A 27,226-nucleotide genomic window follows, 5' to 3' on the forward strand; every position below is an offset into this window, starting at 1 on the left:
ACCAAATGTATGAATGTAAATGTAAAGGTTCCCCGAAGCCACTAAAGCAGTTCTGTCACCTGGGGCTTGTGCGGTCTTGCCCAAGGGCCCATCTCTAAAGCGAGTGTTGCACAAGCAGACCCCCTATAAATTGCTTTACACTTTGCCAGCATCCTACACATCACCTATAGCCTGGCAGACGACCAAGAACCTCCACTGGGAGTCATTTCTGCTCGCTGTGACAACTTGCTCTGATTAAAGTCATGTCTCAGACTAGAAGCTCTTCTGTAAGATCCTACAGTAGCCGCGCCCAGGTGTCCAAGAGTTATTCTAGCTCTGGAGCTGCCGCAGGATACGGATTTAAAGGTCATGGAGGTGGAATTAGTCAGGCGTATGGACAGTCTTTGAAGGCCAGCGGCAGCGCTGGGATAGGTGTAGGGTCAGGGTCTGGGTTTGGGGCAGTGAGTGGAAGATCCATCTCATCTGGTTTAAAAATAGCTGCAGGTTCCATTTCAGCTGCTGGAGGTTTGGCTGGAGGTTCTTTCTCTGCTGCTGAGGGTTTGGTTGGAGGTTCTGCCCCAGCTGCTGGAGGTTCTGTCTCGGCTGCTTTTAAGGCAGGTGGAGGATCTTTCATGGATAACATGGCAAACATCGTCACTGATAAACAGCAGCTGCAGGTTCTGAACGACCGCCTTGCCACTTACCTGGAGAAGGTGAAACGTCTGGAGTTCACAAACCGTGATCTTAATGAGAAACTCAGATCATTCACCCTCAAAAGAGTTCAAACTACCCATGACTTTGGGCCGTATCAAATGCAGATCAGACCTTTGCGTGAACAGGTGACCTTTATTTCTGATAATTTGTCATACGTCCATAATGTCATAATTTGCAAAGTTAATACTGTGGATGTTTTTTGTCTTTCAGATTCTGGCTCTTATTCAAGAAAACACCAATATTACTTTGTCCATTGACAATGCCAAACTGGCTGCCGAAGATTTTAGACAGAAGTAAGTTTGTGTGGCACGTGAAGTTTTAACACTGCTTCAAAGTCCATAAACATCTTAACAACAAAAGAAATTTCATATTTTTAAGATAATTCTATTTAGGTGATATGTTGAAAAATGTAAAAGGTTTGATGAATTGTGTGTTTCTGAGCATTTCTAACTGTTTTGAAGGTATGAGACAGAGTTGGGCATCCGTCAATCTGTGGAGGCAGACATAGCCAATCTGAAAGTTCTGAAGAAAGAGTATGAGACAACATATGATGTGTTACAGCATGAGCTCAGTGTCTTAACAAGTGAACTCAAAAATGTTGAAGATACATACCAGCAGGTGAGAGAACTTCATGTGTTTAACCTTAATTATCTAAATGAAAGTTTTTCTCAAAGCATCTGTGGGGTCTTTAAGAGAATTGTTCAGTGTCACCCGACTGACTGAATTCTGTCCTGTAACCTCAATTCTTCAGGAGATGATTGGACTTCGAGGGCAGATTTCAGGCACAGTGACTGTGGATGTGCAGGAGGTGGAGAGTACAGATCTGGCACAAGTTCTGTCTGAGATCCGTTCCGAGTATGAGATGGTCATCGAAAGGAACCGCAAGGAGGCAGAACAATGGTACACTAAACAGGTACACAGATAAACACAAACATACACAACAACACACACTTATTTTAGACCTGTTTAATTCTGACTGGTGTTCTTGTGTTCAGCTGGAGAAGAAAACCGCAGAGGTTGCGATTGTCACCGAGACGACGGTCACTGGTGGTACTGAGATCACAGAGAGCCGCAAACAGATGTCTGGGTTGCAGACGCACTATGACTCCATATTGGTAGAGGTCTGTATGTGTGTATTGGCAGCGCAAAAGGTTGTGGGTTTAATTACCAAAGGATGCCAATATAATACATATAAATGTGTGTTGCTCTGACATTGTCTTTTCTCCACAGAAAACCAACCTAGAGCAGCGTCTGACGCAGGTTCAGGGTCACTATCAGGCACAGTTGTTTAAATTGAGTCAGTTGGCTGGACGTCTTGAGGGGGAGCTCATTTCCATCCGTGAGAGTTCACTGCAGCAGAGTCGAGACTACCAGCTGCTCCTGAGCACTAAAGTTCAACTGGAAAGAGAGATCAACACTTACAGAGCTCTGCTAGAGGGTGCCGGAGGGGTCACAGGGCTCGCGACCAACTCACAGACTGTGGATGTCAACAAAACTGTTTCAATTGTTGGTTCCAGTGTCTCAACTGAAAAAGTGACAACAGACGTTGGTAAGTTTATGTAATTTATGTTCTGCATTGTATTGTACCGTACCGTACCGTACCATAATGGTTTAAGATCTGGGTTCTTCCGTTTGTTTTTCCAAGGTAACAGCGTTGAAAAAAGACCAATTCTGCATTATCGACATGCAGTTGTTTAGCCTTTGCTGAGGGTTTGGATGAAGGTTGCCTTAATAATTATAGGCCTGTCTCTATGCTTTTATTCTTACAGTCTCAATTGATCCCATTTTTTTAAATGCAGCGTAGTTATTGTAACCTTTTTAATCTGGTTTTACTGCTCCCCATAACAAAGTCTGTCTTGCTAAAACTGTTCAATGAGATTTTGCTTGTAGTTCATGCCGTTAATAATGCAAGGTTGATTCTACTTGATCTCACGGCTGCCTTTGGTACTGTAGACCGTAATGTTCTTACTTGGCATTTACTAAATTGATTTGGTCTCAAGGGTAAAGTCTTACAGTGGTTCGGTTCTTATCTTAAAGACAGGTCCTTTTCTGAAGAACTAGGTAACTTTTCTTTATCCTCTGCTCCTAATTATTAGTGAAGTACCTCAGGGCTCTATTTTGGGTCCGCAGCTTTTTAACTTAAATATGCTACGGTTGGGGGATATTATTAGGAAACCTAATGTTTTATTTCATTTTTATGCTGACGATACACAGTTGTAACCCCTGTTGAAAGCTGCCTATTCCATTCAACCTTTAACAGACTGTATCTTTGATATTAAGAAATGGCTATCAAATAACTTTCTTCAACTCAATGAGGACAAAACGGAAATAATTGTGTTTGGTCCCCCAAAATTGAGTAGTGGTCTTACTAATAACCTGAGTAATCACTTCCCCTCAGTTTCCTCTCAGGTCAGGAACCTTTGTGTTATTCTTGACTTAGAATTATGTTTATCCAAACAGATTAATTAGGTTGTCAAGAATAGATTTTTTTTAATTCCAAGCTTAGATCATTTTTGTCCCTTCAAGATATGGAAAAGGTTATTCTTGCTTTTATTACCTTACGCCTGGATTACTGCAACTCACTCTCATTTAAAAAAACTAAGGGAGACAGAGCTTTTTGCTTTATAGCTTTTTTCGCTACTGCCCGTTTATGCAATCAGTTGTCACAGGACAACCACCTTGCACCCACTATAAGTCAAAGTGGAAAACTTATCTCTACTCCCAGGCCTTTTGAAATAGCTTCATCCTTGTTTTATTGTCAGATTTCTTGGTTTTATTTGGTTTTATTTTATTTCATTTTATATTAGTTTATTCTTTTTAGCAATTTGGATAGCTTTGTTATGTTTAAATGTGCTATATAAATAAAATGTACTTACTATTTATGTCAGATGTCAACAGTATGTACATATTTGTTATTTTCTTTAGGATTACAGGGCGGAATTAACACCTCATTCTTGATTACTGGTGTGCAATCTGGTGCTTCCACTTTAACTGGGGTTTCTACAGAAGAATTGACAACAGAATTTGGTAAGATCATTTTGGTTAAAGATGAGAGCCATTCTCAGGAAAACCATTTGTGGCTAAAAGATACATTTTCACTCATTATTTCAGAAGCCAGAATGCACATATTTGTCATTGTATTTAGGATTACAGGGTGGAAGTAACGCCTCAGTCATGATTACCGGTGCGCAATCCGAATTCACTTTAACTGGGGTTTCTACAGAAGTTGTGACAACAGAATTGGGTAAAATCATATTGGTTAAAGATCTGAGTCGTTCTCCTTGCCATGTGTGCCTTAAATAATTTTTTTTAATCAGATCACAAATATCTAATAATGAACCTGACTTGGTGAATGTAAAAATATTTGTCATTGTCTTTAGAAACACAAGGTGGAATTAACACCTCATTTGTGTTTGGTGGTGAAGCAGTCACAACAGAATTGGGTAAGATAATTTCTATAGTGGTTGAAGATCACAGTAATTATCATGAAATGTTGCCATTTGTGTCTAAATATAAATTCATACCAGTTCACAAATATGTAATATTAAGCTTTACTATCAAATACTTACTCTATTACACTTTATTATTTAGTAAAAAATATTTTAAAAATGATAAGGAAATCAATTCTCAGTCAGATCACAAATATGTAATAATGAACTTTACTATCAAATAGTTTCTGTGTTACACCTTATTAAGAACATAATGAAATACTATGAGTATTTTTTTAGTTCAAACCATGTGGTCCTGTGAACTTTTATGACGTGGTTTTCTAATAAAAAATTATATCCGAAAAAATTGTTTCTTTTTAAAACAGCTAAATTTCCCAAGGTAACAGGGTGGAACAATGAAAATTTTTTCATTATTTCAGATATCATCAGTATGTAAATATTTGTCATTGTCTTTAGAAACACAAGGTGGAATTAACACCTCATTTTTGATTGCTGGTGCACAATCTGGTGTTTCCACTGCAGAAGCAGTCACAACAGAATTGGGTAAGATCATTTCTATAGTGTTTGAAGATCACAGTAATTATCATGAAATGTTGCCATTTTTGTCTAGAAATATAAATTCATACTAGTTCACAAATATGTAATAATTAAGCTTTACTATCAAATACTTACTCTTTTACACTTTATTATTTAGTAAAAATATTTTAAAAATGATAAAAGTATTTGTCATTGTCTTCAGGATTACAGGGTGGAAGTGACGCTTCACTCGTGATTACCGGTGCACAATCCGAAGGTTCCACTTTAATTGGGGTTTCTACAGAAGTTGTGACAACAGAATTTGGTAAGAGCATTTTAATTATATTGGTTAAAGATAAGAGTCTTTCTTAGGAAATCAATTCTCAGTCAGATCACAAATATGTAATAATGAACTTTACTATCCAATAGTTTCTGTATTACACCTTATTAAGAACATAATGAAATACTATGAGTTTTTTTTTTTTGTTCGAACCATGTGGTCCTGTGAACTTTTATGACGTGGTTTTCTAATAAAAAATTATATCCGAAAATTTTTTTTATTTTTAAGAAAGCTAAATTTCCCAAGGTAACAGGGTGGAACAATGAAAATTTTTTCATTATTTCAGATATCATCAGTATGTAAATATTTGTCATTGTCTTTAGAAACACAAGGTGGAATTAACACCTCATTTGTGTTTGGTGGTGAAGCAGTCACAACAGAATTGGGTAAGATCATTTCTATAGTGTTTGAAGATCAAAGTAATTATCATGAAATGTTGCCATTTGTGTCTAAATATAAATTCATACAAGTTCACAAATATGTAATAATAAGCTTTACTATCAAATACTTACTCTATTACACTTTATTATTTAGTAAAAAATATTTTAAAAATGATAAGGAAATCAATTCTCAGTCAGATCACAAATATGTAATAATGAACTTTACTATCAAATAGTTTCTGTGTTACACCTTATTAAGAACATAATGAAATACTATGAGTTTTTTTTAGTTCAAACCATGTGGTCCTGTGAACTTTTATGACGTGGTTTTCTAATAAAAAATTATATCCGAAAAAATTGTTTCTTTTAAAAACAGCTAAATTTCCCAAGGTAACAGGGTGGAACAATGAAAATTTTTTCATTATTTCAGATATCATCAGTATGTAAATATTTGTCATTGTCTTTAGAAACACAAGGTGGAATTAACACCTCATTTGTGATTGCTGGTGAAGCAGTCACAACAGAATTGGGTAAGATCATTTCTATAGTGGTTGAAGATCACAGTAATTATCATGAAATGTTGCCATTTGTGTCTAAATATAAATTCATACTAGTTCACAAATATGTAATAATTAAGCTTTACTATCAAATACTTACTCTGTTACACTTTATTATTTAGTAAAAATATTTTAAAAATGATAAAAGTATTTGTCATTGTATTCAGGATTACAGGGTGGAAGCAACGCTTCACTCGTGATAACCGGTGCGCAATCCGAAGGTTCCACTTTAATTGGGGTTTCTACAGAAGTTGTGACAACAGAATTTGGTAAGAGCATTTTAATTATAATAAGATAAGAGTCTTTCTTAGGAAATCAATTCTCAGTCAGATCACAAATATGCAATAATGAACTTTACTATCAAATAGTTTCTGTATTACACCTTATTAAGAACATAATGAAATACTATGAGTATTTTTTTTAGTTCGAACCATGTGGTCCTGTGAACTTTTATGAAGTGGATTTCTAATAAAAAATTATATCCGAAAAATGTGTTTATTTTTTTTTAAAAAGCTACATTTCCCAAGGTAACAGGGTGGAACAAAGATAAATGTAGCTTTTTTTCAGAAGTCAGATGTCATCATTATGTACAAATTTGTCATTGTTTTAGCAACACAGGGTGGAAGTAACGCCTCATTCTTGATTACTGGTGCACAGTCTGATGTTTCCACTGCAGAAGTAGTGACAAACGAAATTGGTAAGTGTTTATTTATATTGGTTAAAGTCATTGGTTACATGTAACAATGAGGTTGTATTTGTAAACAATTAGTTAATGCATGAGCTACATGTAACATGAACTAACAACGAACAATACTTCTACAGCAGTTATTAATCTGAGGTTATGTTAATTTTGTAATTTACTAATACATTTTTAAAATAAAGCATTATAACTGTTAACATTAATTAATGCACCATGAACTAACATAAATAACTGTATTGACATAAACTAACATTAACAATAATTAATAACAGCAAATATGTAATAATGAACTTAACTCTAAAATAGTTTCTGTATTTTACATCTTTCTGAACATAATGAAATACTATAAGAGTAAATTACCTCTGTTTGAACCATTTGGTCAACATTACTTTTATAATGGCTTTCTCACAAAAATTATGTCAGAAACATAAAAATATGTTTTTTTTACAAAGCAAGATTTCCTAAGGTAACAGGGATTTTTGCTTTAAAAAAATTCTGCATTATTTCAGAAGTCAAACATCATCAGTATGTACATATTTGTCAATATTTTTAGCAACACAGGGTGGAATTAACACCTCATTCGTGATTACTGGTGCACAGTCTGATGTTTCCACTGCAGAAGTAGTGACATCCGAATTTGGTAAGATCATGTTATTTATTATGGTTAAAGTCATTGGTAACACATAACAATAAAGTTAGTTGCATTAGCTACCTGTAACATGAACTAACAATGAACAATACTTCTATTTTTAAAATCAAGTGTCATAACAGTTTACATTAATTAATGCATTATGAACTAACAACATAAATAACTGTATTGACATAAACTAACATTAACAATAATTAATACATGCAAATATGTAAGAATGAACTAAAATATAAAATAGTTTCTGTATTATACGTCATTGTGAACATAATGAAATACTATAAGAGAATTGATGTGTCAGATTGCACATATTTGTCATTGTCTTCAGGATTACAGGGTGGAAGTGACGCTTCAGTTGTGATTATCGGTGCGCAATCCGAAGCTTCCACTTTAACTGGGCTTTCTACAGAAGCTGTGACAACAGAATTTGGTAAGATTGAAAAGTTACTCCATTACACCTCATTGTGAACATAATACAATTCTATGAGGGTAATTTTTCTGTGTGAACCATGTGGTCAAATATACTTTTATGATGTGGCTTTCTCATAAAACATTATGTCAGTAACATTTGTTGTTATTAAAGGAACAAAATTTTCCAAGGTAACAGCGTGAATCAAAAAACTAATTCTGCATTATTTCAGATATCAACAGTTTATTTGTCTTTGTCTTTAGCAACACAGGGTGGAATAAACTCTTCATTCGTGATTACTGGTGCACAGTCTGGTGTTTCCACTGCAGAAGTAGTGACAACCGAATTCGGTAAGATCATGTTATTTATTTAAGGTCTTGCCATTTGTGCCTTAAAATATTATTCAGATATCTAATAAGATATTTAATAATGAACTTCACTATCAAATCGTTACTGTATTACATTATTTAGTAAACAATAATAAAACACTATTGTATAAGAGTTTGAAAGCTTGCAGGTTCAAATAAACACACATCTATTAAACTATTGCCATTTTGTGCAACCTAAGAATAATAAGAAGAAAAAGACCAGACTAGATGCTGATAGTCAAAAGTTTGATTACACAAGATTACAATGCCATTGGTATGCACATCTGAGGCTATGACTTCAGTGGACGCACACTGAGTACAATAAATGATAATGTGATGTCATCAGTGATCACCTCTATCTATGATGTCATAAGTATGTACATATTTGTCATTTAGCAACACAGAGTGGAAGTAACGCCTCATTCTTGATCACTGGTGCTCAGTCTGGTGGTGCCACTCTAACTGGGCTTTCTACAGGAGGAGTCACAACAGAATTTGGTAAGATCATGTTATTTATCAAGGATGAATATAAGAGTAATTCTCATGAAATTTGGCCTTTTGTGCCCTAGTAAACATAAGAAAATACTATAAATAACTTTTGTTTGAACCATGTGCTCATATGTAATTTAATGATGTGTCTCGTAAAAAGGGCAAAAATATTTTAACCAAATTATCAAAATTTCTGCATTGTCATTGTGTTTAGGAACACAGGGTGGGAGTAACGCCTCATTCTTGATCACTGGTGCTCAGTCTGGTGGTCCCATTCTCACTGGGATTTCCACAGAAGCAGTGACAACAGAATTTGGTAAGATTATGTCCTAATGACTTTAACTATCAAACATTACAGCAGAACATTTCATTATTTAGTAAACATAGAAAATATGAGTAAATTACTTCTTTCTGATTCATGTGGTCAATTTTTGCTTTCTTCCAAAAATATTTTCAGAAACATATTTTTTCAAAAGAGGGACAAAGTCACGATGTAACAGGGTTGGACAATTATACTTTTTACATTTCTAAGAAGTGACAGGCACATAATTTGCACTATTTTGTAAGAATGACCAATGAAGACTCTTATTTGAAAGCTGTAGGTTCAAATGATACATATACATTCAGATTCAATTAAAATGTATTTACACTATATAGCTTTTCTCACAATTTTGCAAAAAGAGAAAACAGAAAAATAAGAATAACACACAAAACCAGGACATGTTGAAGAACATCTATGCAAAACAAACAAACAAAAGAAAATATAAAGGGAAAACCCAGATTGTATTTGGTAGTCAAAATTCTGATTATACAAGCGTACAATGTCATTATTGTGCTCATCCGAGCTGTCGTTGATAGGAGCAGGTTAAGTAACCATACATGATAATGTGATGTCATCAGTGATCACCTCTATCTATGATGTCATAAGTATGTACATATTTGTCTTTAGCAACACAGGGTGGAAGTAACGCCTCATTCGTGATCACTGGTGCTCAGTCTGGTGGTGCCACTCTAACTGGGCTTTCTACAGGAGGAGTCACAACAGAATTTGGTAAGATCATGTTATTTATCAAGGATGAATATAAGAGTAATTCTCATGAAATTTGGCCTTTTGTGCCCTAGTAAACATAAGAAAATACTATAAATAACTTTTGTTTGAACCATGTGCTCATATGTAATTTAATGATGTGTCTCGTAAAAAGGGCAAAAATATTTTAACCAAATTATCAAAATTTCTGCATTGTCATTGTGTTTAGGAACACAGGGTGGGAGTAACGCCTCATTCTTGATCACTGGTGCTCAGTCTGGTGGTCCCATTCTCACTGGGATTTCCACAGAAGCAGTGACAACAGAATTTGGTAAGATTATGTCCTAATGACTTTAACTATCAAACATTACAGCAGAACATTTCATTATTTAGTAAACATAGAAAATATGAGTAAATTACTTCTTTCTGATTCATGTGGTCAATTTTTGCTTTCTTCCAAAAATATTTTCAGAAACATATTTTTTCAAAAGAGGGACAAAGTCATGATATAACAGGGTTGGACAATTATTCTTTTTACATTTCTAAGAAGTTACAGGCACATAATTTGCACTATTTTGTAAGAATGAGCAATGAAGACTCTTATTTGAAAGCTGTAGGTTCAAATGATACATATACATTCAGATTCAATTAAAATGTATTTACACTATATAGCTTTTCTCACAATTTTACAAAAAGAGAAAACAGAAAAATAAGAATAACACAGAAAACCAGGACATGTTGAAGAACATCTATGCAAAATAAACAAACAAAAGAAAATATAAAGGGAAAACCCAGATTGTATTTGATAGTGAAACTTCTGATTATACAAGACAATGTCATTATTGTGCTCATGTGAGGCTACAGGTTAAGTAACCATACATTTTAATGTGATGTCATCAGTGATCACCTATATTTGTCTTTAGCAACACAAAGTGGAAGTAACGCCTCATTCTTGATCACTGGTGCTCAGTCTGGTGGTGCCACTCTAACTGGGCTTTCTACTGGAGGAGTCACAACAGGACTTGGTAAGATCATGTTATTTATCAAGGCTGAGTATAAGAGTAATTCTCATGAAATGTTGCCTTTTGTGCCTTAAAAAAACATAAATTTTCAACCACATCACCGATATCTAGTAATGACTTCGCTATTAAATAGTTACTGTATTACACCTCATTATTTAGTTAACAGAAGTCATTTACTCTTACAGTATTTCATTATGTTTGAACCATGTGCCTATAAGTACTTTTATGATGTGGCTCGAAAAAAGTCAAAAAAAAAAATTCTTAAAGGGCAGTAGGGCACCTACAGTCCGATTCACAATTTTACATTTCCTTTGGTGTGTATTAGTTCATGTTAACGATATGCAAAAGGTACAAACCCCAAAGTAAACGATGACGCAAGTTATCGTCTTCAAATTAAATCATTTTTCTTGGACTACAACAAACACACGGATTGTAGGCAACCATTTACCTCCTGGGATGTATATATTTGTCATTGTGTTTAGGAACACAGGGTGGGAGTAACGCCTCATTCTTGATTACTGGTGCTCAGTCTGGTGGTCCCATTCTCACTGGGGTTTCTTCAGAAGCAGTGACAACACAATTTAGTAAGATCATCTTATTCATTTTGCATTGTTACAAACAGCTTTACATGGGAAAAAAGTAAATGGGCAATGTCCATTTTACTAATGTGGAACATCTATACAAAACAAACCAAAAATAATTAGGAAAAACTCAGACTTTATTTGATGATGATGTGGAAAGGAGCAGGTTTTGGTACAATAAATGATAATGTGATGTCATCAGTGATCACCTCTATCTATGATGTCATAAGTATGTACATATTTGTCTTTAGCAACACAGGGTGGAAGTAACGCCTCATTCTTGATCACTGGTGCTCAGTCTGGTGGTGCCACTCTAACTGGGCTTTCTACTGGAGGAGTCACAACTGGATTTGGTAAGAACATGGTTTTTGTTGCCCCTTCGTGCCTAAACAATATTTGCAATAACATCTAATAGCTGTTCTATCTATCAAACATTATTTCATCAGACTGCACCTAACTTGGTGAAAATAAAGAAACATGCATTAAAATATAAGAGAAACTTGAGTTGAAGCAATGTGGTCAAGACTTCAAAAATCCGTAAAGATTTGTCATTCGCATGTCCGTATTTGTCATTTTCTGTAGGGACACAGGGTGGACTCATAATAACTAATACTCAATCCGAAGGTGCTGTTTTAACTGAGGTTTCGGCAGGAGGAGTGGTAGCAGAAGCTGGTTTTCCTAACTGAAGGCTGTAGGTTCAAACTAACACTAGTGTGTACAACCAAAGCTAAATCAAAATAAGAATGTAATGCTTTAAAACACAATTCAATTGAGATTTTCAATCTTGGTCTTTTCTTGTGTAGTTGATGGAAGATCTCCCATGCTTTCTCCAACATGGGGGTCTCAGGAGTCTTCAAGGTCTGGGTGATGTCATCAACGAGTTCAACCAATCATTTGTCACCCAACACCGTTTTGCTCTTTGTAACTGTGTGTCACACATAAATAAAGCCAAACGTACAACTCTTGTACTGCTCTGAAGAATATTGTGTCTTTATTGACCTCAAGAGTCCTTACCAGATAAACACAAATGCAAAAGAAAAAGGTGTCAGTACTAGGATTTATAGGCCAGACACTATACAAATTAAATGAACATTGCTGGTTGTATATATATATTCTCCCAATCTTACAGTGTGTTAAAAAGTAACACCAAAACAGTGCAATCTGTTACTTTATCCTCTCTATCACCATCTCTGTTTGAAACCTAAAATTGCATTTTACATCTTGTAGAGTTATTTTCTAACCTTGAGTTTAGATGTTCGCTGTTTCATAGTCACCGTTATGGTGATCAGTGTTCGTTTAAGTTGGACTTGACTCTTGACTTGATAGTTTTTTCTAACTGCTATAATGTTGTATGTTTAAAACATGTTTGTTATGGCAAAGAAAATACATTAGAGAAATTCTATGGTGGTATACACCCAGCAGTGTTTATTTAACTGTGAGGATTTTGCTGTGTAGCAAATTAAACCGTATTATGTTTGAAAAATGATTTAGCTGAGATACATGAAATACAAACATCAGATGAAACACCACTAAACTCATATATTGATTTCTACATTATTGTACGCAGATTAAATTTTCATCCAAAGCAACTAACAGTGCATTCAAGCTGGACATATTATGTGTGATGTCCTTTCCATGAGAACTGAACCTGTGACCTTGGCAAGTCTCTACCAGCTGAGATACATGAAGGATTGTTGTCTGTTTCTACCTCCCGTGATACCTAAAAAGAGAGAGACCCACTGGTTTGTTATTTTTACCCACATCTGGTAAAAGACTGATAGTCTGTGTGTAAGTGTTACCTGTTTAGTTGATATCATTTATAGATGTGTGGTGATCTTCTCCACAAACTGGATCTCCTTCTACAATGTACCAGACTTCATTATGTCTGTTCAGCAACTTTAGAGGACTACAGACGGACAGACACACAGATACAAAAAAATCGTTTAAGCATTAAAAATAGCATACAAATGATTTTGTAATCGGTTATTGAGCACCAAATGCTAACACACTGCTAAACGTCAGCTTAGTCATGATTTGTGAAATCAGATGGTGTTTAATACACACCTAAAATCTGGCATGTACCATCAGAAGATGTACTAGTGGTGGGCAGAGCGAGGCTTTGTGAAACACCGAAACAGTTTAATCTATTTGTGGTATCCATTAGCCACATAGAGGCTAAGTAGAGGGCTCATGGCTCATTCGCTGTCGGTCATCCTGACTTTAATGAAGCACTGACGATTTATCTTGCTTTAAGTTTTTTATTTAAGCACATAAATCATGATTAGACCGGCATTAATATGGTCAACAGAAAGTTGGTTTCCGCTACTCATCCTCTCCAACCCTGCACAATCAACCCGACAAAAGAGATAATAAAGAGAAACAGAAGTGATCACATATGTCCACATGACAATGTAAAAATAACTATCTTCACATCTGTATGACAACATGAGCTTGGTTTAAGCTCCTCATTGTGAATTATAGGTTATTCTGCTCATGAAAAATGAGAGATAAGTAAATTAAATAGGGGCTAAATAAAAATTAATAAAATAAATCAAGCCACAATGTTACATTTCTTACACATCAAGATTTTTATTCAGAAATAGTTATTGTTCTGCTCTCGAAACTCAGCCTACTTCTTTTAAACATAATTTCTTCAGCTTTTGAAAAAGCTTTTCTGTCATAAACCACACTTGTTGCTGGCATGTGGAAATATTTGTCTTTCTTTCCCATAACTTAGAGCAGGGGTAGGCACCGTCGGTCCTGGAGTGCTGATGTCCTGAAGAGTTTAGCTTCAGCTCAAGCACACCTGAAAACTACAGGTAGGTGAGATTTTATCAGAGTTGGAGCTTAAATCTGCAGAACATCGGCACTCCAGGACCGACATTGCCTACCCTGACTTAGAGAATCATCTGCTTTAGGTAAAACGCATGTCATTTTTGTTCTCAATCCTCTCAATCAAACGCAGATTTGGCAGGTACGCCACCTTTTGAAACACTTGTGAAATGTGCCGAAGCTTCATTTAGCCATAGTCACCTGACATTGATGTTTTGAATCTCAAGTCGTCACGTGACATGGGTTTTTCTAATCACACTTAGCTACGCTTAGAGATCTCAACACAGTTTCGAAACATTAGTTTCGCATCAGCCATACCTATTGTGTACTTCACTGTAAAAAGTGAAAAGTTTGATTAACTTAAAAAATTACTTCATTTGGAAACACCTAAAAAATTAAGTTGTGTTACCAATTTAAATAATTGTATAAGTTTATCCAACTTTTCACTTTTTACACTGTATTAAGCAATTGATTCTCCATCTTTAAAATAACTTGCATTGATGAATCATGGACACTAAGACCAGGAACGTTACCAGACTTTATTTCATAGCTAATAACACACGTATAAATATTATGTATGTGTGTACCTGTCATAACCCACAGCGTAGTGATGTGTGTGGTTGTAGTGGGCATTGACTTTGAGAAGAGCTTTGGTCAGCAGGTGGGCATGGAGTCGAGAGGTGATTGACAGCATCCAGCCCCCATAAACCCCAACATACACGTCCATGTCGGGCATATTGGAGAAATACAGCTAAAAGAAAGAATACACAAACACTCTTGTTCAAAGTGAGTGAACATCTCTCTGATGTACATACATTTACACACAGTGGTACACTACAGCAGAAAAGATGCTAGTTGAAGTCAGTGACGTCGTCTAAGTCAGTGTGGTTGTCCTGACCTTGTCATTGGTGGGAATGGGTGGGCTCTCCTGATAGGCCGATGGAAGCAGGAAGCTGAGTGTGTAGATCGCAGGTTCCCACATCTTCGTATTTTCCGGTACTTCAACAAGTATCGGTGCGGTCATTTCGAACTTTAAACCTAGACACACAGAGCTCTGTTAGATGCCTTGAAAATGTTTTTTTGTGTGTGTAAATCTTCAACACCGTTACACACACCTTCTTTATTGTCTCCAGATATATAATGGTAGAGACGTCTGAAGGCCATAGCTGCGCCTACCCCAAGAAAATAGGCCTCAGCATCTGTAGAGATCCACCGTGTGGCCGAATAATGACGGACCTACAATACACACATGGGGTATGGTTTTGTTTTGCTACATGAAGGATCCTACCAAATTCTAACATCAATACCTCTTCTAACACACAACACTACAAAACATTAAACATTTTGCTCATTTAAATACAATGTTTGAACACATAAGTTAACTGTGAAAATGAACTCTCTCAGTTCTTGCTAAGCATTCTGCAAACTGAAAATCACACTGTCCAGCTTCAGTGATAATATAATACTTTTTATAGTCAGGAATCGGCTCTGGCTAAATAACACACTTCTACAGTATATACTGTATACAGTATGGTGGGATGATACGCTTACACTGGGTGCTAGTATTTATACATCACAGAATACAAATCTGAATGACATAGAATAGTACGAAAGTTGTAGGATTTGGAAAAGATTTTGCAGTAGTGTCAAATACGAAAGTTTGTATAAAAGGTCAATTTTTTTCTTGATGTATAGCTATAACATTACTGGAGGACATATATTTGAGTAGGAGAACAAGCCTGACTTCATACTGATCCGTCCTACAGATGAGATCAAACTGAAGACATTCTTTAGACTCTGTGCAGTAACTGCTGGATGAATTACTAGGGCTGCAGGAGAAAGAAAACAAACATTTAGTTTCTCTCTTTATCTCTCCACACACACAGGACTGATGGAGTGATGAATGTGTGGATACAGGCAGCATCTCACCCAACACTGCAGGCAGCCAGACCCATCAGCATCAGCACCATTACACTAAACAACAAACTCCTGAGAAAAAGAGAAATTATTTTATGATTTACTTGCTTTATTTATTATGTTTTGGAAATATTATAACTACACATAATAATACCAATAAAGTACTTGACATTTAAGAAGACACGCACGCACGCGCGCAGCTTAAAGTTTGGTCTCTGCCGCAGTGCGGAGAAACTTAATCCTAAAATAGCCTCTGTCTACCGATTATAACATTCAGATCAAAAACATCACTTAGATTAACTTTCTGTATCTTAACAAACAAACGACTTTTAAATAATTATATCATATCGATCATTATCCTCTTTCCTTTTCATAATTCAATAATTATTAAACAAATACACTTTCAAAGAGCTTATTATTATTTAATATATGACACACAAAACAATGTGTAGTGTTTAAAACAAACTTACATCGTGGCTGAAGAGAGACGAGATGAAGCGGGCGGTTCTCACATCAGCACCCGAGCGCGCGTTCACAAATCTATCCGGGGCGCGCTCTCACGCACCGACCAGACGTGACAGGAACTTGGATGAGGTAAAAAAAACCTTGCACTTTCTCTCAAACAAAAAATATACTCTCGGTATTTTACGTTATGTTTATTTAAACCTTACAAGTTGAATCAGTTAGTACGGTGAACCAAACCAAATCAAGCAGGATTGAGTTTATCTGACAGAAAAACAAAAGCCCTGATACAGAAAATAACAACTACAAACTTGAGTACCGTTAAGTCCACATGTTTGCATGTCTAAACACAATGAATACAGTGAGCGAGACAAATCTACAACGCTAAACTTAAAGCTTGGCGCGCTTTTCGGTAGATTTGAACAGAACCCGATCGTTCGCTCGAGGCATAGAAACGGTATAACAGTGGTTTATACTTAATTTATGAAAATTACCGGATTAAAATACAAGGAAAACCAACAAAACACATGTAGCCAATGTTACAATGTAAAATAAAGCACCCCCAAATTCAAAATACAGCAGAAAAACATAAGTTTGGAGCATGACTTTTGAATATTTGTCTAGGTTTGGATCTTGACTTTTGAATATTTATTTGTAGGTGGTACGTGTCAGAAGCTTTTAACGTCGTTTATGACTGTATATAAATGTCAACCGATCACGCGTGAAAATTGAACATTGTCCAGCAAAACAACTTAAATATATCTCCATCTATGTAAGGCAGAACATTCACGTCTACACCACAAGACGTGTTTGATGATTTAATTTGTTTAGGCTAGTTTCTTGGTAGCTATCGAAAAGTTTGCCTTCAGATATCTTTGACATCAATCATAAAATTAACAGAAAAGCTGTGTAATACAAACAAAAAGATACAGCAACTTTCATCACCAGCCAGGGTTGCTTCGGTTAAATAATAATTATAATAAAGATAAAAGGAATCAAATGCACATCCAGTAAAATGATTGTAAATCTTTGGAATGAAGGAAAAAATGAGTAAACGAACAAACACATTAATGGATCGAGCAGAGTCATTTTCATTACTGTAAACCAAAGCAAGAGATTTTATCAGTGGCGCTACTGTCCAAGTCGGCCCGTTTCCTTGCTCTTAACAAACAAGGAAATCCAGCAGAATTAAGCCTGTGGCGCTTCATGTTCTTATCCATTCCATCTTTTCACACTTGCATAGTGATGCTGTGGTTTCCGTGGTAACAACACCAGGGTAGTCTTTAAGTCCAAGTTCTGCCCTCGTCAATATGTTCCTCACAATGGTTCCTCTCTCGGTCTCTCTCGGCCGTTAGACGTCTTCTTGACCCTGTGGATACCCTCTAATGCTCCCGACTCGGTGATACTGTGTACAAAGAGAAAAAAATTAAAGAGTAAGCTTCTCACAAGCCAAACCAATTACAACCTGCACTGCTAGTAAATGTATAACTTGACCAATCGTAACTAAATGCAGTCGTGTCTCCATTTTCTAAGCGTGGCTTTGTTTTATTTACTGTTGGTTACTAGATTACCAATACCACCGTCATTCGCTCAAACAACGTGATGGAATTTGCATTTGTTTAACTTTTTTTGAAAATTTGGAAAGATTCGCTTCACGTTTGGATGGAAACCCAGCTACAGTGTGAGAGAGAAAGAGAGAGACGTACACTTCATCCATCTCCTGGTCCTCCTCGTCCTGGGGCAGCTGTAGATATGGGTTATTTGATGCCGGACGAAATTTAAAACCGGTCAGAACGAAGAAGATCAAAGTGGAAATCTCCACTAAAAACTGCAAACACAAAGAGGGGAGGGAATGACAAAGATTACAACACAGAACAGCATGTATGTCACAGAAATAAGAGTCAAAAGTGATTGTGAGCAATTAAAGTTTATTTTTATCTATAGTAATATTGGTAAGAACAGATGATGTTATATAATGACCTCTTGAGACCACTGCCAATCGAACGGCACAGTGACCTTCAGCAGGATAGCAATGATCCGTGTAAAGTAGATATAACACACAATCTGAGCAAAGAATGGGCAGATGTTAATATTCATTTATCATTTTACATACTATATCAACAACAGCAACAACTTAAGAAGAAAAGGTCAAAAATGGAATCCATGAAAAAACTGTGTGAATGTAAAGATTTAATTCAGATTTATACCCCTGTGCAGGGCCTATGGGTTCCCCAAATCTTACCCTGGAGGGCTGGAGTACTTTAGCTCCAACCTCACAGGTGGGTAAGTTTGATTAGGGTCGGACCTAAACTCTGTAGTGCTCCGGCCCTCCAGGGTAAGATTTGGGGACCCCTCTCGTAGGCTGTGTGTAGCTCTGCAATAGCCTGATGCACAGCTCTCCAAAAATGTAAACAACGCATCAATTCTGTGCATCAATGTGCTGTGATTGGTCTACTAGAACACCTCCCTCAGGTTAAAAAAAATTGCGTTGCATTTCCGCTTGCGTCATTAAAATCAAAGATGAACAAAGTGGAGGAGATACATTCAACAACTCGTGCTGCAACAAAAGTCGCTATCTATTTAACTTTATCTAGTGCTGGACCATAGTGAGATAGTCCTACTGTAAGATACCGATACATGATAGCATTGAGGTGGCGGGCCAATAGTTTAATTTATTTATTTGCTTATTTTTACTCATTAATCTGTTACAAGCCACTCGTTTGCTGGACAAAAAAGGGCAGCTGATAACACTGCAACCATTGCAACCTTGTTAAAAGTTTAGTGAACATTACAAGGTAAGAGGAAAATTCAGAGCGTGTGCATTACAAGCTCACTCGCACAAGGAAAAGCAAGCAATGCGCGTTGGTGTTGCAAGTGGAGGTTTATTGAAAATGCTAATTTGAAACTATGCTGATGATAATAATAATAAAAGTGATATAATGATTTAAAACAAGCAAACAAGCCAGCTATTGTCATGAAGGCCATAGCTATTGGTGATATGTCTAACTATCTGTCTGATACTGTAACACGCCATTTAGCGATCTGTATGTGTAATTGGACATTGACGCGACCAAGATGCAGAAGTATAAATAAAAAACCGACACTTAGCCTACGGCGTAAAGGGTTTGGCTTAGGTCCTACACAAATATATTAATCGACCTTTATTATCTCACCATGACATAATAATGTCTAAAGAGCTTTAACTTCTCCAGGTTCATTGCAGCTGTAAGAAAACAAAAAAGATTGCGTGTTAGCGATAAACATACAGTACTTATTTACACAAACACACATTCATACCATGCATTTAAAAAAAACTTTCACAAACACACACACACACCTTTGCCATCTGTATTAGCTGCCTCTTGCAGATGCCGAATAGACCTGTTAAACACAGAATCACCTTCAAAAACGTGATAACTATTAACTTTTACCAAATAAACAGTGTCGCACAACACACAAACACGCACCAGACGACCGGAAAGAGAATGGCTCCACAGCAGATGAGATCCACCAGAAAGAGTATCTCTCTCCAGAGGGCGTATTCACTGGATCCTTCTTCAGTTTCTTCAATGATTATAAAGGCAACATTAGCCAAAACCTGTAACATCACCCAAAACACCAATCAGTCACCGCTATCACATCGTGAGATCATCATGAACGACGTTCAAACGCGCATACGCACCTGCAGAGGAATGACGATCATGAAGATTTTCTTCTCTTTGTCCGACAGGATGTATTTAACAAAGGCAAAACCTGTGCCAATGAGAGCCAGCGTGATAAAGAGAAGAGCCCCCTTTAACCTAAACACAAAGACAGAAAAACGCAATGTTTTACATATAGAAATCTCTAACCACTTAAACTGAAGTGAAACCAGGTTAGATACACACAGGTGGGTGATGTAGTACATGATGGCCAAGCTTTCAATAGGACGACCCTCAGAGTTGATGAAGTGATAGTTTATCTGAGAGAAATGAAGACAAAAATAACAGCAAATGCATAAGGACACGAGCTTTAGAAGTTGTGAGTTGTGTTGCTGTCTATGGGGGCCAGAAAAAAAATTACTTCATTTATGTTCTAAAGATGAACAAAAGTCTCGGGTGTGGATTATGGAACGACATGAGGGGGAGGGAATTTATGACAACAATTTTTACTTTTGGGTGAAAAGCTAAAGCTTTAGTGCGCCAGTCAGTTCCAGTATTGAAAATTACCTTTATTGTCATAAACGGCTAACCCAAAAAATGCACAATAAATAAAAGTTATTGGCTCGTTTTGTTGTGTTCCAGTCATTTTACTGACAATTGCTTCTCCAATCTCTCCACAATAACCTCCCATTGTCTTTAGCGAGTTCAAGGCAGGATTCGCTAAATGCTTGGCCATGAAAATGGTTCAGTACCCACTTTATTTGGACCAACCTGCATTTCCTAACAACAACCATTAGTATGATTATGATGTTATTTTCTGAATGTCTAGTTTACTGTAACGTCTCATCAGCAAGTCACGCTAGCACTAGCTTAACTCTTTCACCGCCATTGACGAGATATCTCGTCAATTAAGAGAAAACGCTTCCCCGCCAATGACAAGATTTTCCGTCTTTCCGCAATATCGCTATCCACCAGGTGGCGCCCTTCCGCAACTTTTTAAACCCGGAAGTATTGCCCTATGGCAAGCTGCTGCATGTCCGTGTCTGTTTTAAAGATCGCTCTGAATGGGATCTCTATGAAAAGTCCGTCACAAAAATGGAATTATCTCTGCTTTTTGCTCAAAATGTGGTGTTTTTGCAGAAACCTACCCATATTCAAAAGCTGATTATAAAAAAAACACTGAAGGTAGGATGAAACGGGTTTTTTTTGTTTGAAAGCAGAGGGTCTGTTCTTTCATTTGGTATATTGTATGTTTATATATTTAAAGAAGAAAGTTTTCTGGAAGGCATTAAACTTTGGTGAAAATCATGAAAAATGCTGCCGCTGGCTGGCAACTTTTTTTTAAAACGGTGGCGGTGAAAGAGTTAATGCATGCTGCGCTATTGTGCGCAAAAAAACAATCACAACTGACTGTGTTGACCAATCAGAGCAGAGTAGGCTACCGAAATGTGGGGTTCAGGCAGACCGAATCTTTAAAGAGCTTCGCCAGTATCGTTTGGGGACCTCTGAGAAATGGGGTAATATTTAAATTAAATGACAGTGTTTTTTGACCTCGCATGCATTTAATCCTGTTGTTGGGGACTCGAAGCTTAGAAATCAGACCTGACTGGCATCTTAAGATATTTTATACTATTAATTGCCCATGCTTGTCAACCGTGACCAACGGCACAAGGTATTTAAGCTATAGACTTTAACAGAGCAAACAGTGAGCATAAAATATGTAGTATACTACATTAGACCGATAAATGTGTTTGTAGTACTCACACTGTGAAACAACAGAGACACGGCTTTAGTGTACGCCAGCGCTGCCATCAGCCAGTGGATCTTAAACACACTGTACCTGTACCAACACACAACCATAACACCTGTATTAGTGACAGATGGAGTGTGTGCGTGTACCAACAAACAGAGATTGTATGTGTGTGATGTGTACCTGTATTTGAGCAGCGTGTATGTCCAGATAATAGCAGCAGTCAAGAAGATGGCTGCCATTGAGATGTAGAGGCGAGGCAGAGGAATCTCAGATGCTGAGAGAAAACCATCTGGATTCTTCTCTGTGATGTTCACCTAACACACAAACACACACAGTCATCGTGTGGACATTGTGCTCGAGAGTCTGATGTGGACCGATGTACTCACATTGAGAGAATAAAGACTCAGCGCTCCGCCTTTTAGATTGTGACAGTTGTGGAAGTCCAGATTGTACAAGCCTTGAGACCGTGCACCAATAGTGAGATGAAACTGAGACAGAGAGATTAAACAAGTTCATATGGGCTTTCACTGGCTAATATAATCTCTGTTTGATTCTGTGTAGTTTGTGTAATATTAAGTTTTTTAATGTTGTGTAATGACTACTCAATGTGTTCGTAATGGATCTGCTGTTTAACTAATGTTTTCAGTGGTGTTGTTGAAGGAGTTGTGCTTACGGCGAATTTGTAGGAATCTCCATCTTTCTTCAGGGTCAATATCTTCTCAATCGAACCATTATTCACCTGATGAACATCAAAGAACATCAATAAGACAACACACACTTTTCTTTTTCTCTCATATATACAAACAAAGATGTGTACCTGTTTGTCATCCTTTTTTTCTGTAGTTGCTGGTTGTGTTTCTTTCTCTTCTCCTGTTGTTTTTGGTAATGTGTTTGCATTTTCTTCTTCTCTTCTCCTTCTTGCTGAAGAACATTAAAAGCACCAACAACCTTCAAACAACACTACACACAACTCAGTTACTTTTAGGCTGAAGTATAGTCCATTCTTTACGTGTATGCGGGGGTCCTTGTACAATGCACGGGACGTAATTTTCCCGTAATGTTTATGTTCAACCTTGTGCGTACATTTGTGTACACAAAAAAAAGACTATACTCCGGGCTTTAGATTTCTGATGTTTGCTTCATCTTTACCTCCATCAGCCTTCTCTTCTGTCTTCGGTTTATCCTCCAACACGCTGTCTGAATCACCAAAGTGCTTCATGTGAACACTAAACACACACAAACACAGTTTTCTTCACTTCCAGAACTCTGAACCAATGTTACAAAAACCCATCGCTTCACCACAGAAGACATCTTATATCTGTATAGATGGTTTCAGGAGCAACAACATAAACAATCTCCCCTCATCTTTAGCAAAGAAAACTAATTTTATTATCCACAAGTTATTGGTTTTATAGATCAGTTTAGCCACTAGCCAGGCTGATAAATAAATACAGACCGGAAGTTCACTTCGGTTTTGGCACGTAACTGTGAAAACCCGCACGTGTCTACAGATTTGTTTTTTATGGATGATGTGGTTTTTGGAGCTTTAAAAATGGGGCACTATCCAATGCCATTATAAAGAGACAGTATATTATATAATATAAATCAGACTTTCAGCTTTGTTGAAAGATAAAAGATAATATATACAATAAAAATAATATGGGAAAACTTTCGTTTTGGGGTGAACTAATCTTTTTTAAATACTTTAAAGCACAGTGAGTTGAGCACAATGAGTGACTTTAACATCTGCAGAATTGTTTGTTACTGGATAAGCTAACCTTATAACCAGAAGATTTAATGCAATTACACAGCAGTATTATGGTAATGAAATGTTTAGAGGATAATAAACAAGGTGATTTGTGTAATGTCATTAGTAATGGCCTTCAGTCATTGCTGTACTAAAATAATTCTGTTTGTGTATGTTATTATGTTTGAATGACTGAAGAAAATAAAACTACCTACCTATTTAAAAAATAATAATAATAATAATACAGTACTAAAATCTCAGGTTGATTTTACAAGCACAGACTAGACTAGAGCAGCAAAACGATTAATCACGACTAATCGTTTGCAGAATAAAGGTTTTTGTTTACATCATATATATGTGTGTACTGTGTATAATAATTATGTGTATATAAATACACACAGATGCAAGTATATTTTTAAGAAATTTATTTTGTAAATAAAAACTTTTATTCTGCAAACGATAAGTCGTGATTAATCGTTTTGCTGCCCTAGACTGGACTCACCTGAGCTTTTCTGTGTCAATGATGAAGAGTATCAGTTCATCTTTACTCGCGGTCTTACTCAGTGTGCACTCCGCTGGCTCCTCAACCTGAAAACACAACAGAAACATCAACAAACAACCATGTGTGAGAGATACAGAGAGAGAGAGAGAGAGAGAGAGACTCACTGTGTAGGACAGAACTCCATTGACTCGAGATTTTGACAGGCTAAAGCCAACCTGCAAACACATACAGCAAAACATCAGACACAAATAAACAAAACAAACAAATAAACAAACAATATTAAAGCAGACAGAGAGCTCACAGGAAAATTGGGGTCATTCTTCACATTTGGAAGCACAAGGGATGACATATTGACGTCCAGAGAGCCATTGGCAAAATAACCAAACGTGTTTAAGTGCACAACAAACCGGGTCTCATTCTGTGAGGAGAGAGATAGACAGAGAGAGAGAGAGAGAGAGAGAGAGAGAGAGATTGTGTGATTACTCTCAAACATCAAACCATTGGATCTTTAAAGAACTGGCACAAAAAAACTTCAGAAGTTTCAGAGATGTCAACTGATTGGATGAATTCTACAGGATTTTCAGTAGACGCGTGCGTGCGTGCGTGCGTGCGTGCGTGTGTGTGTATCTTTATCCATGACGTAAAGTAATTTAAAAAGTAACAGAGCAACACGAGAATGGGAAGGGTGTGTGTGTTTAAATAAAACACATATTACATTGAGTGACAGGTGTGTGTATGAACAACATTTCAAGAGCAACAGACAGAAATTCGTGGCAATTCCTTGAATCAACAGGAAACAGATAAAACATTCAGGAAACAAGTGATTAAATGTGAAAAACAAGTCAATAGATTTTTTACTAGTAAATAATACGACAAATCGGATAAATGATGAAAAAAAGGACATAGATAATGGCATCTATCTTATATAGATGATGGAAAATGTTAAATGATTAGAAAGAAAGAAAGACCTTAAGTGTGAGCTGGTGGATCCTCGCGCTGCTCTCACACACTGTCAGTATTAAAATCACCAGAGTGACGCAGTGACGCATCATCACGCACCGTCTGTCAATCAAATATCTCTCGATGATCAATCTGTCTGCAAAATTAATGAAATTAACATTAACTCATCTGGTCGACAGTTTGTTTCTAAACTCTGTACAGCGACACTTTCACTTCCGGGAAGCGTGATCGCGTACACGTCATCAAGCGGTACAAGCGGTACAGCGACCCCTGCTGACAGGAGGCTCCACTCACAGAGAGAGAGAGAGATGCTATTGTCAGACACTGCACAAGGTTTACAGCAACACCTGGACCTGCTGGAGAAATACTGTCAAAACTGGGCCCGGACGGTCAATCTGAAAAAAACAAAAATTACGATTTTCCAGAAAAAAGCAAGATTACAGGATAACAGATACACATTTACTCTGGGAAACACCGCACTAGAACACACCTTACACTACGACTATCTCGGGTTAAAAATCAGCGCATCAAGCGGTTTTGGTCTCGCGGTAAATGCACTTAAAGAGAAAGCTAGACGAGCATTCTATGTCATCAAAGGCAAATTTAAACAAACAGACATTCCTGCTACAGTTTGGTGTAAAATATTTGATAGTGTAATAATGCCCATAGCTCTGTATGGTTGTGAGGTTTGGGGTCCACAATGCCTAACAGATTACTCCAAATGGGACAAACATCCAATGGAATCCCTGCATGCTGAATTCTGTAGAAATATTTTAAGAGTTCAGAGAAGAACACCTACTAATGCATGCAGGGCTGAATTAGGCAGATATCCCCTAATAATACACATCCAAAAACGCTCCCTTAAATTCTGGTCACACTTAAACTCAAGTCCCCCGAACACACTTCAATATGAAGCCCTTAAAACCCAAGAGAAGAGACCTAAAACCAGTCCCATCTGTCAACTGGCTCAAACCACAAACCACGATAAACCAAATCATTAAAGAAAATCAAACTTTATATTTGGATCATTGGGATAATGAAAGTAAAAACCAAAGTAAACTAGAATGTTATCGGGCACTAAACAGAAAATACAGTCTGTCAGAATATCTCTCCACAGTTAGAGATGTAAAGCAGAGACGAGTCCTCACTAAATACAGACTCAGTGATCACAGTCTGGCAATAGAGAAAGGCCGACATAGACAAACATGGCTCCCAAAAGAAGAGCGAATCTGTGTCCATTGTGACAGTGGTGAGATCGAAACAGAGACGCACTTTCTCCTTTACTGTGGTAAATATAAAGAGCTTAGAGAAAAACACTTTGACAAAATCTCAAAGCTCATACCAGAGTTTCATAACTCTTCAGATTCAGATCAAATGAAGATGTTACTGGGGGAGGACAGACACCCATCAGTTGCTGCTAAATTCATTTATCAGTTACACACCATCAGAAATAATCCACAGCCCTGATCTTTTACAGTATTTTTATTTTACCTCTCATCTGCCTCCATAAATGTACATTTGTATACTTCATATGTTTATATTTCAAAGTCTACTTTATATTGTAAATATCGTCTGATTCTATTTGATTTTATTTTATTTGCAGTAGTACTTCATCCATCACCCAGCACCTTAGCTTAATTGCACCTTAATGTTTGTTAATATTGTGTTATTGTATGTTTCTTGTTTTATGTATAATGCTTTGGCAATATTGTAAGTGACACAATCATGCCAATAAAGTTCTTTAAATTGAAAATTGAATTGAGAGAGAGAGAGAGAGAGAGAGAGAGAGAGAGAGAGAGAGAGAGAGAGACAGAGAGAGAGAGAGAGAGAGAGAGAGAGAGAGAGAGAGAGAGAGAGAGAGAGAGAGAGAGAGGAGAGAGACAGAGAGAGAGAGAGAGAGAGAGAGAGAGAGAGAGAGAGAGAGAGAGAGAGAGAGAGAGAGAGAGGAGAGAGAGAGAGAGAGAGAGAGAGAGAGAGAGAGAGAACTGACAGGAAAACAGGCATACAGAAAGACAGACAGATAAATGATGAATACATTTTGATATATTTAAGAAAGAAAATTCATTAAATATCTTACCCAATATCCTAATGATTTTTTTGCATTTAAAAAAATGATAATTTTCATCCATACAATGTATTTTTGGCTATTTCTACAAATATATTTGCGACTTATGACTTATGGGTTTGTGGTCCTGGGTCACATAAAGTGTGTCCAGATATATACATCTCTTTGAC

General features: G+C 36.8%; 3 protein-coding genes across 26 annotated transcripts; 1 reads left to right on the top strand and 2 right to left on the bottom strand.

Moving 5' to 3' along the window:
* The first annotated feature begins 208 nt into the window (after positions 1 to 208).
* LOC135750714 (uncharacterized) lies at positions 209 to 12,158 on the top strand. 24 transcript variants are annotated; one of them, XM_073814472.1, is made up of 27 exons: positions 228 to 818; positions 904 to 986; positions 1,155 to 1,311; positions 1,445 to 1,606; positions 1,689 to 1,814; positions 1,924 to 2,242; positions 3,619 to 3,720; positions 3,839 to 3,937; positions 4,074 to 4,136; positions 4,599 to 4,685; positions 4,882 to 4,983; positions 5,322 to 5,384; positions 5,846 to 5,908; positions 6,103 to 6,204; positions 6,546 to 6,632; positions 7,189 to 7,275; positions 7,610 to 7,711; positions 7,954 to 8,040; positions 8,455 to 8,556; positions 8,762 to 8,863; positions 9,497 to 9,598; positions 9,804 to 9,905; positions 10,498 to 10,599; positions 11,079 to 11,180; positions 11,429 to 11,530; positions 11,760 to 11,888; positions 11,981 to 12,158. In XM_073814472.1, exons 1-26 carry the CDS (start codon positions 243 to 245, stop codon positions 11,861 to 11,863), a joined length of 3,285 nt encoding a protein of 1,094 aa, XP_073670573.1. In that variant the 5' UTR covers positions 228 to 242; the 3' UTR covers positions 11,864 to 11,888; positions 11,981 to 12,158. The 24 variants fall into 24 exon arrangements, with proteins under 24 accessions (XP_073670596.1, XP_073670585.1, XP_073670584.1 ...); XM_065269676.2 differs by having other exon boundaries at positions 11,760 to 11,868; XM_073814475.1 differs by lacking the exon at positions 7,954 to 8,040 and having other exon boundaries at positions 225 to 818; positions 11,760 to 11,868.
* Positions 12,159 to 12,299: 141 nt separating this feature from the next.
* soul5l (heme-binding protein soul5, like) lies at positions 12,300 to 16,488 on the bottom strand. The gene is made up of 8 exons (XM_065270885.2): positions 16,397 to 16,488; positions 15,939 to 15,998; positions 15,754 to 15,838; positions 15,125 to 15,245; positions 14,908 to 15,047; positions 14,597 to 14,760; positions 12,977 to 13,083; positions 12,300 to 12,897 (listed from the first exon to the last, which is right to left on the bottom strand). Coding segments are annotated over exons 1-7 (675 nt in total). The 5' UTR covers positions 16,399 to 16,488; the 3' UTR covers positions 12,300 to 12,897; positions 12,977 to 12,980.
* Positions 16,489 to 16,566: 78 nt separating this feature from the next.
* Positions 16,567 to 25,234, bottom strand: gpr108 (G protein-coupled receptor 108). The gene is made up of 18 exons (XM_065270786.2): positions 25,000 to 25,234; positions 24,333 to 24,449; positions 24,196 to 24,246; positions 24,032 to 24,117; positions 22,932 to 23,008; positions 22,600 to 22,703; positions 22,456 to 22,521; positions 22,169 to 22,270; positions 21,963 to 22,096; positions 21,794 to 21,869; positions 20,276 to 20,349; positions 20,071 to 20,188; positions 19,856 to 19,986; positions 19,726 to 19,769; positions 19,562 to 19,611; positions 18,369 to 18,452; positions 18,095 to 18,216; positions 16,567 to 17,793 (listed from the first exon to the last, which is right to left on the bottom strand). The coding sequence occupies exons 1-18, from the start codon at positions 25,081 to 25,083 to the stop codon at positions 17,706 to 17,708; spliced, it is 1,608 nt and encodes a 535-aa protein (XP_065126858.2). The 5' UTR covers positions 25,084 to 25,234; the 3' UTR covers positions 16,567 to 17,705.
* Between the last annotated feature and the right edge of the window lie 1,992 nt (positions 25,235 to 27,226).

This window comes from Paramisgurnus dabryanus, chromosome 4 (genome assembly GCF_030506205.2).
Source record: "Paramisgurnus dabryanus chromosome 4, PD_genome_1.1, whole genome shotgun sequence".
NCBI lineage: Eukaryota > Metazoa > Chordata > Actinopteri > Cypriniformes > Cobitidae > Paramisgurnus > Paramisgurnus dabryanus.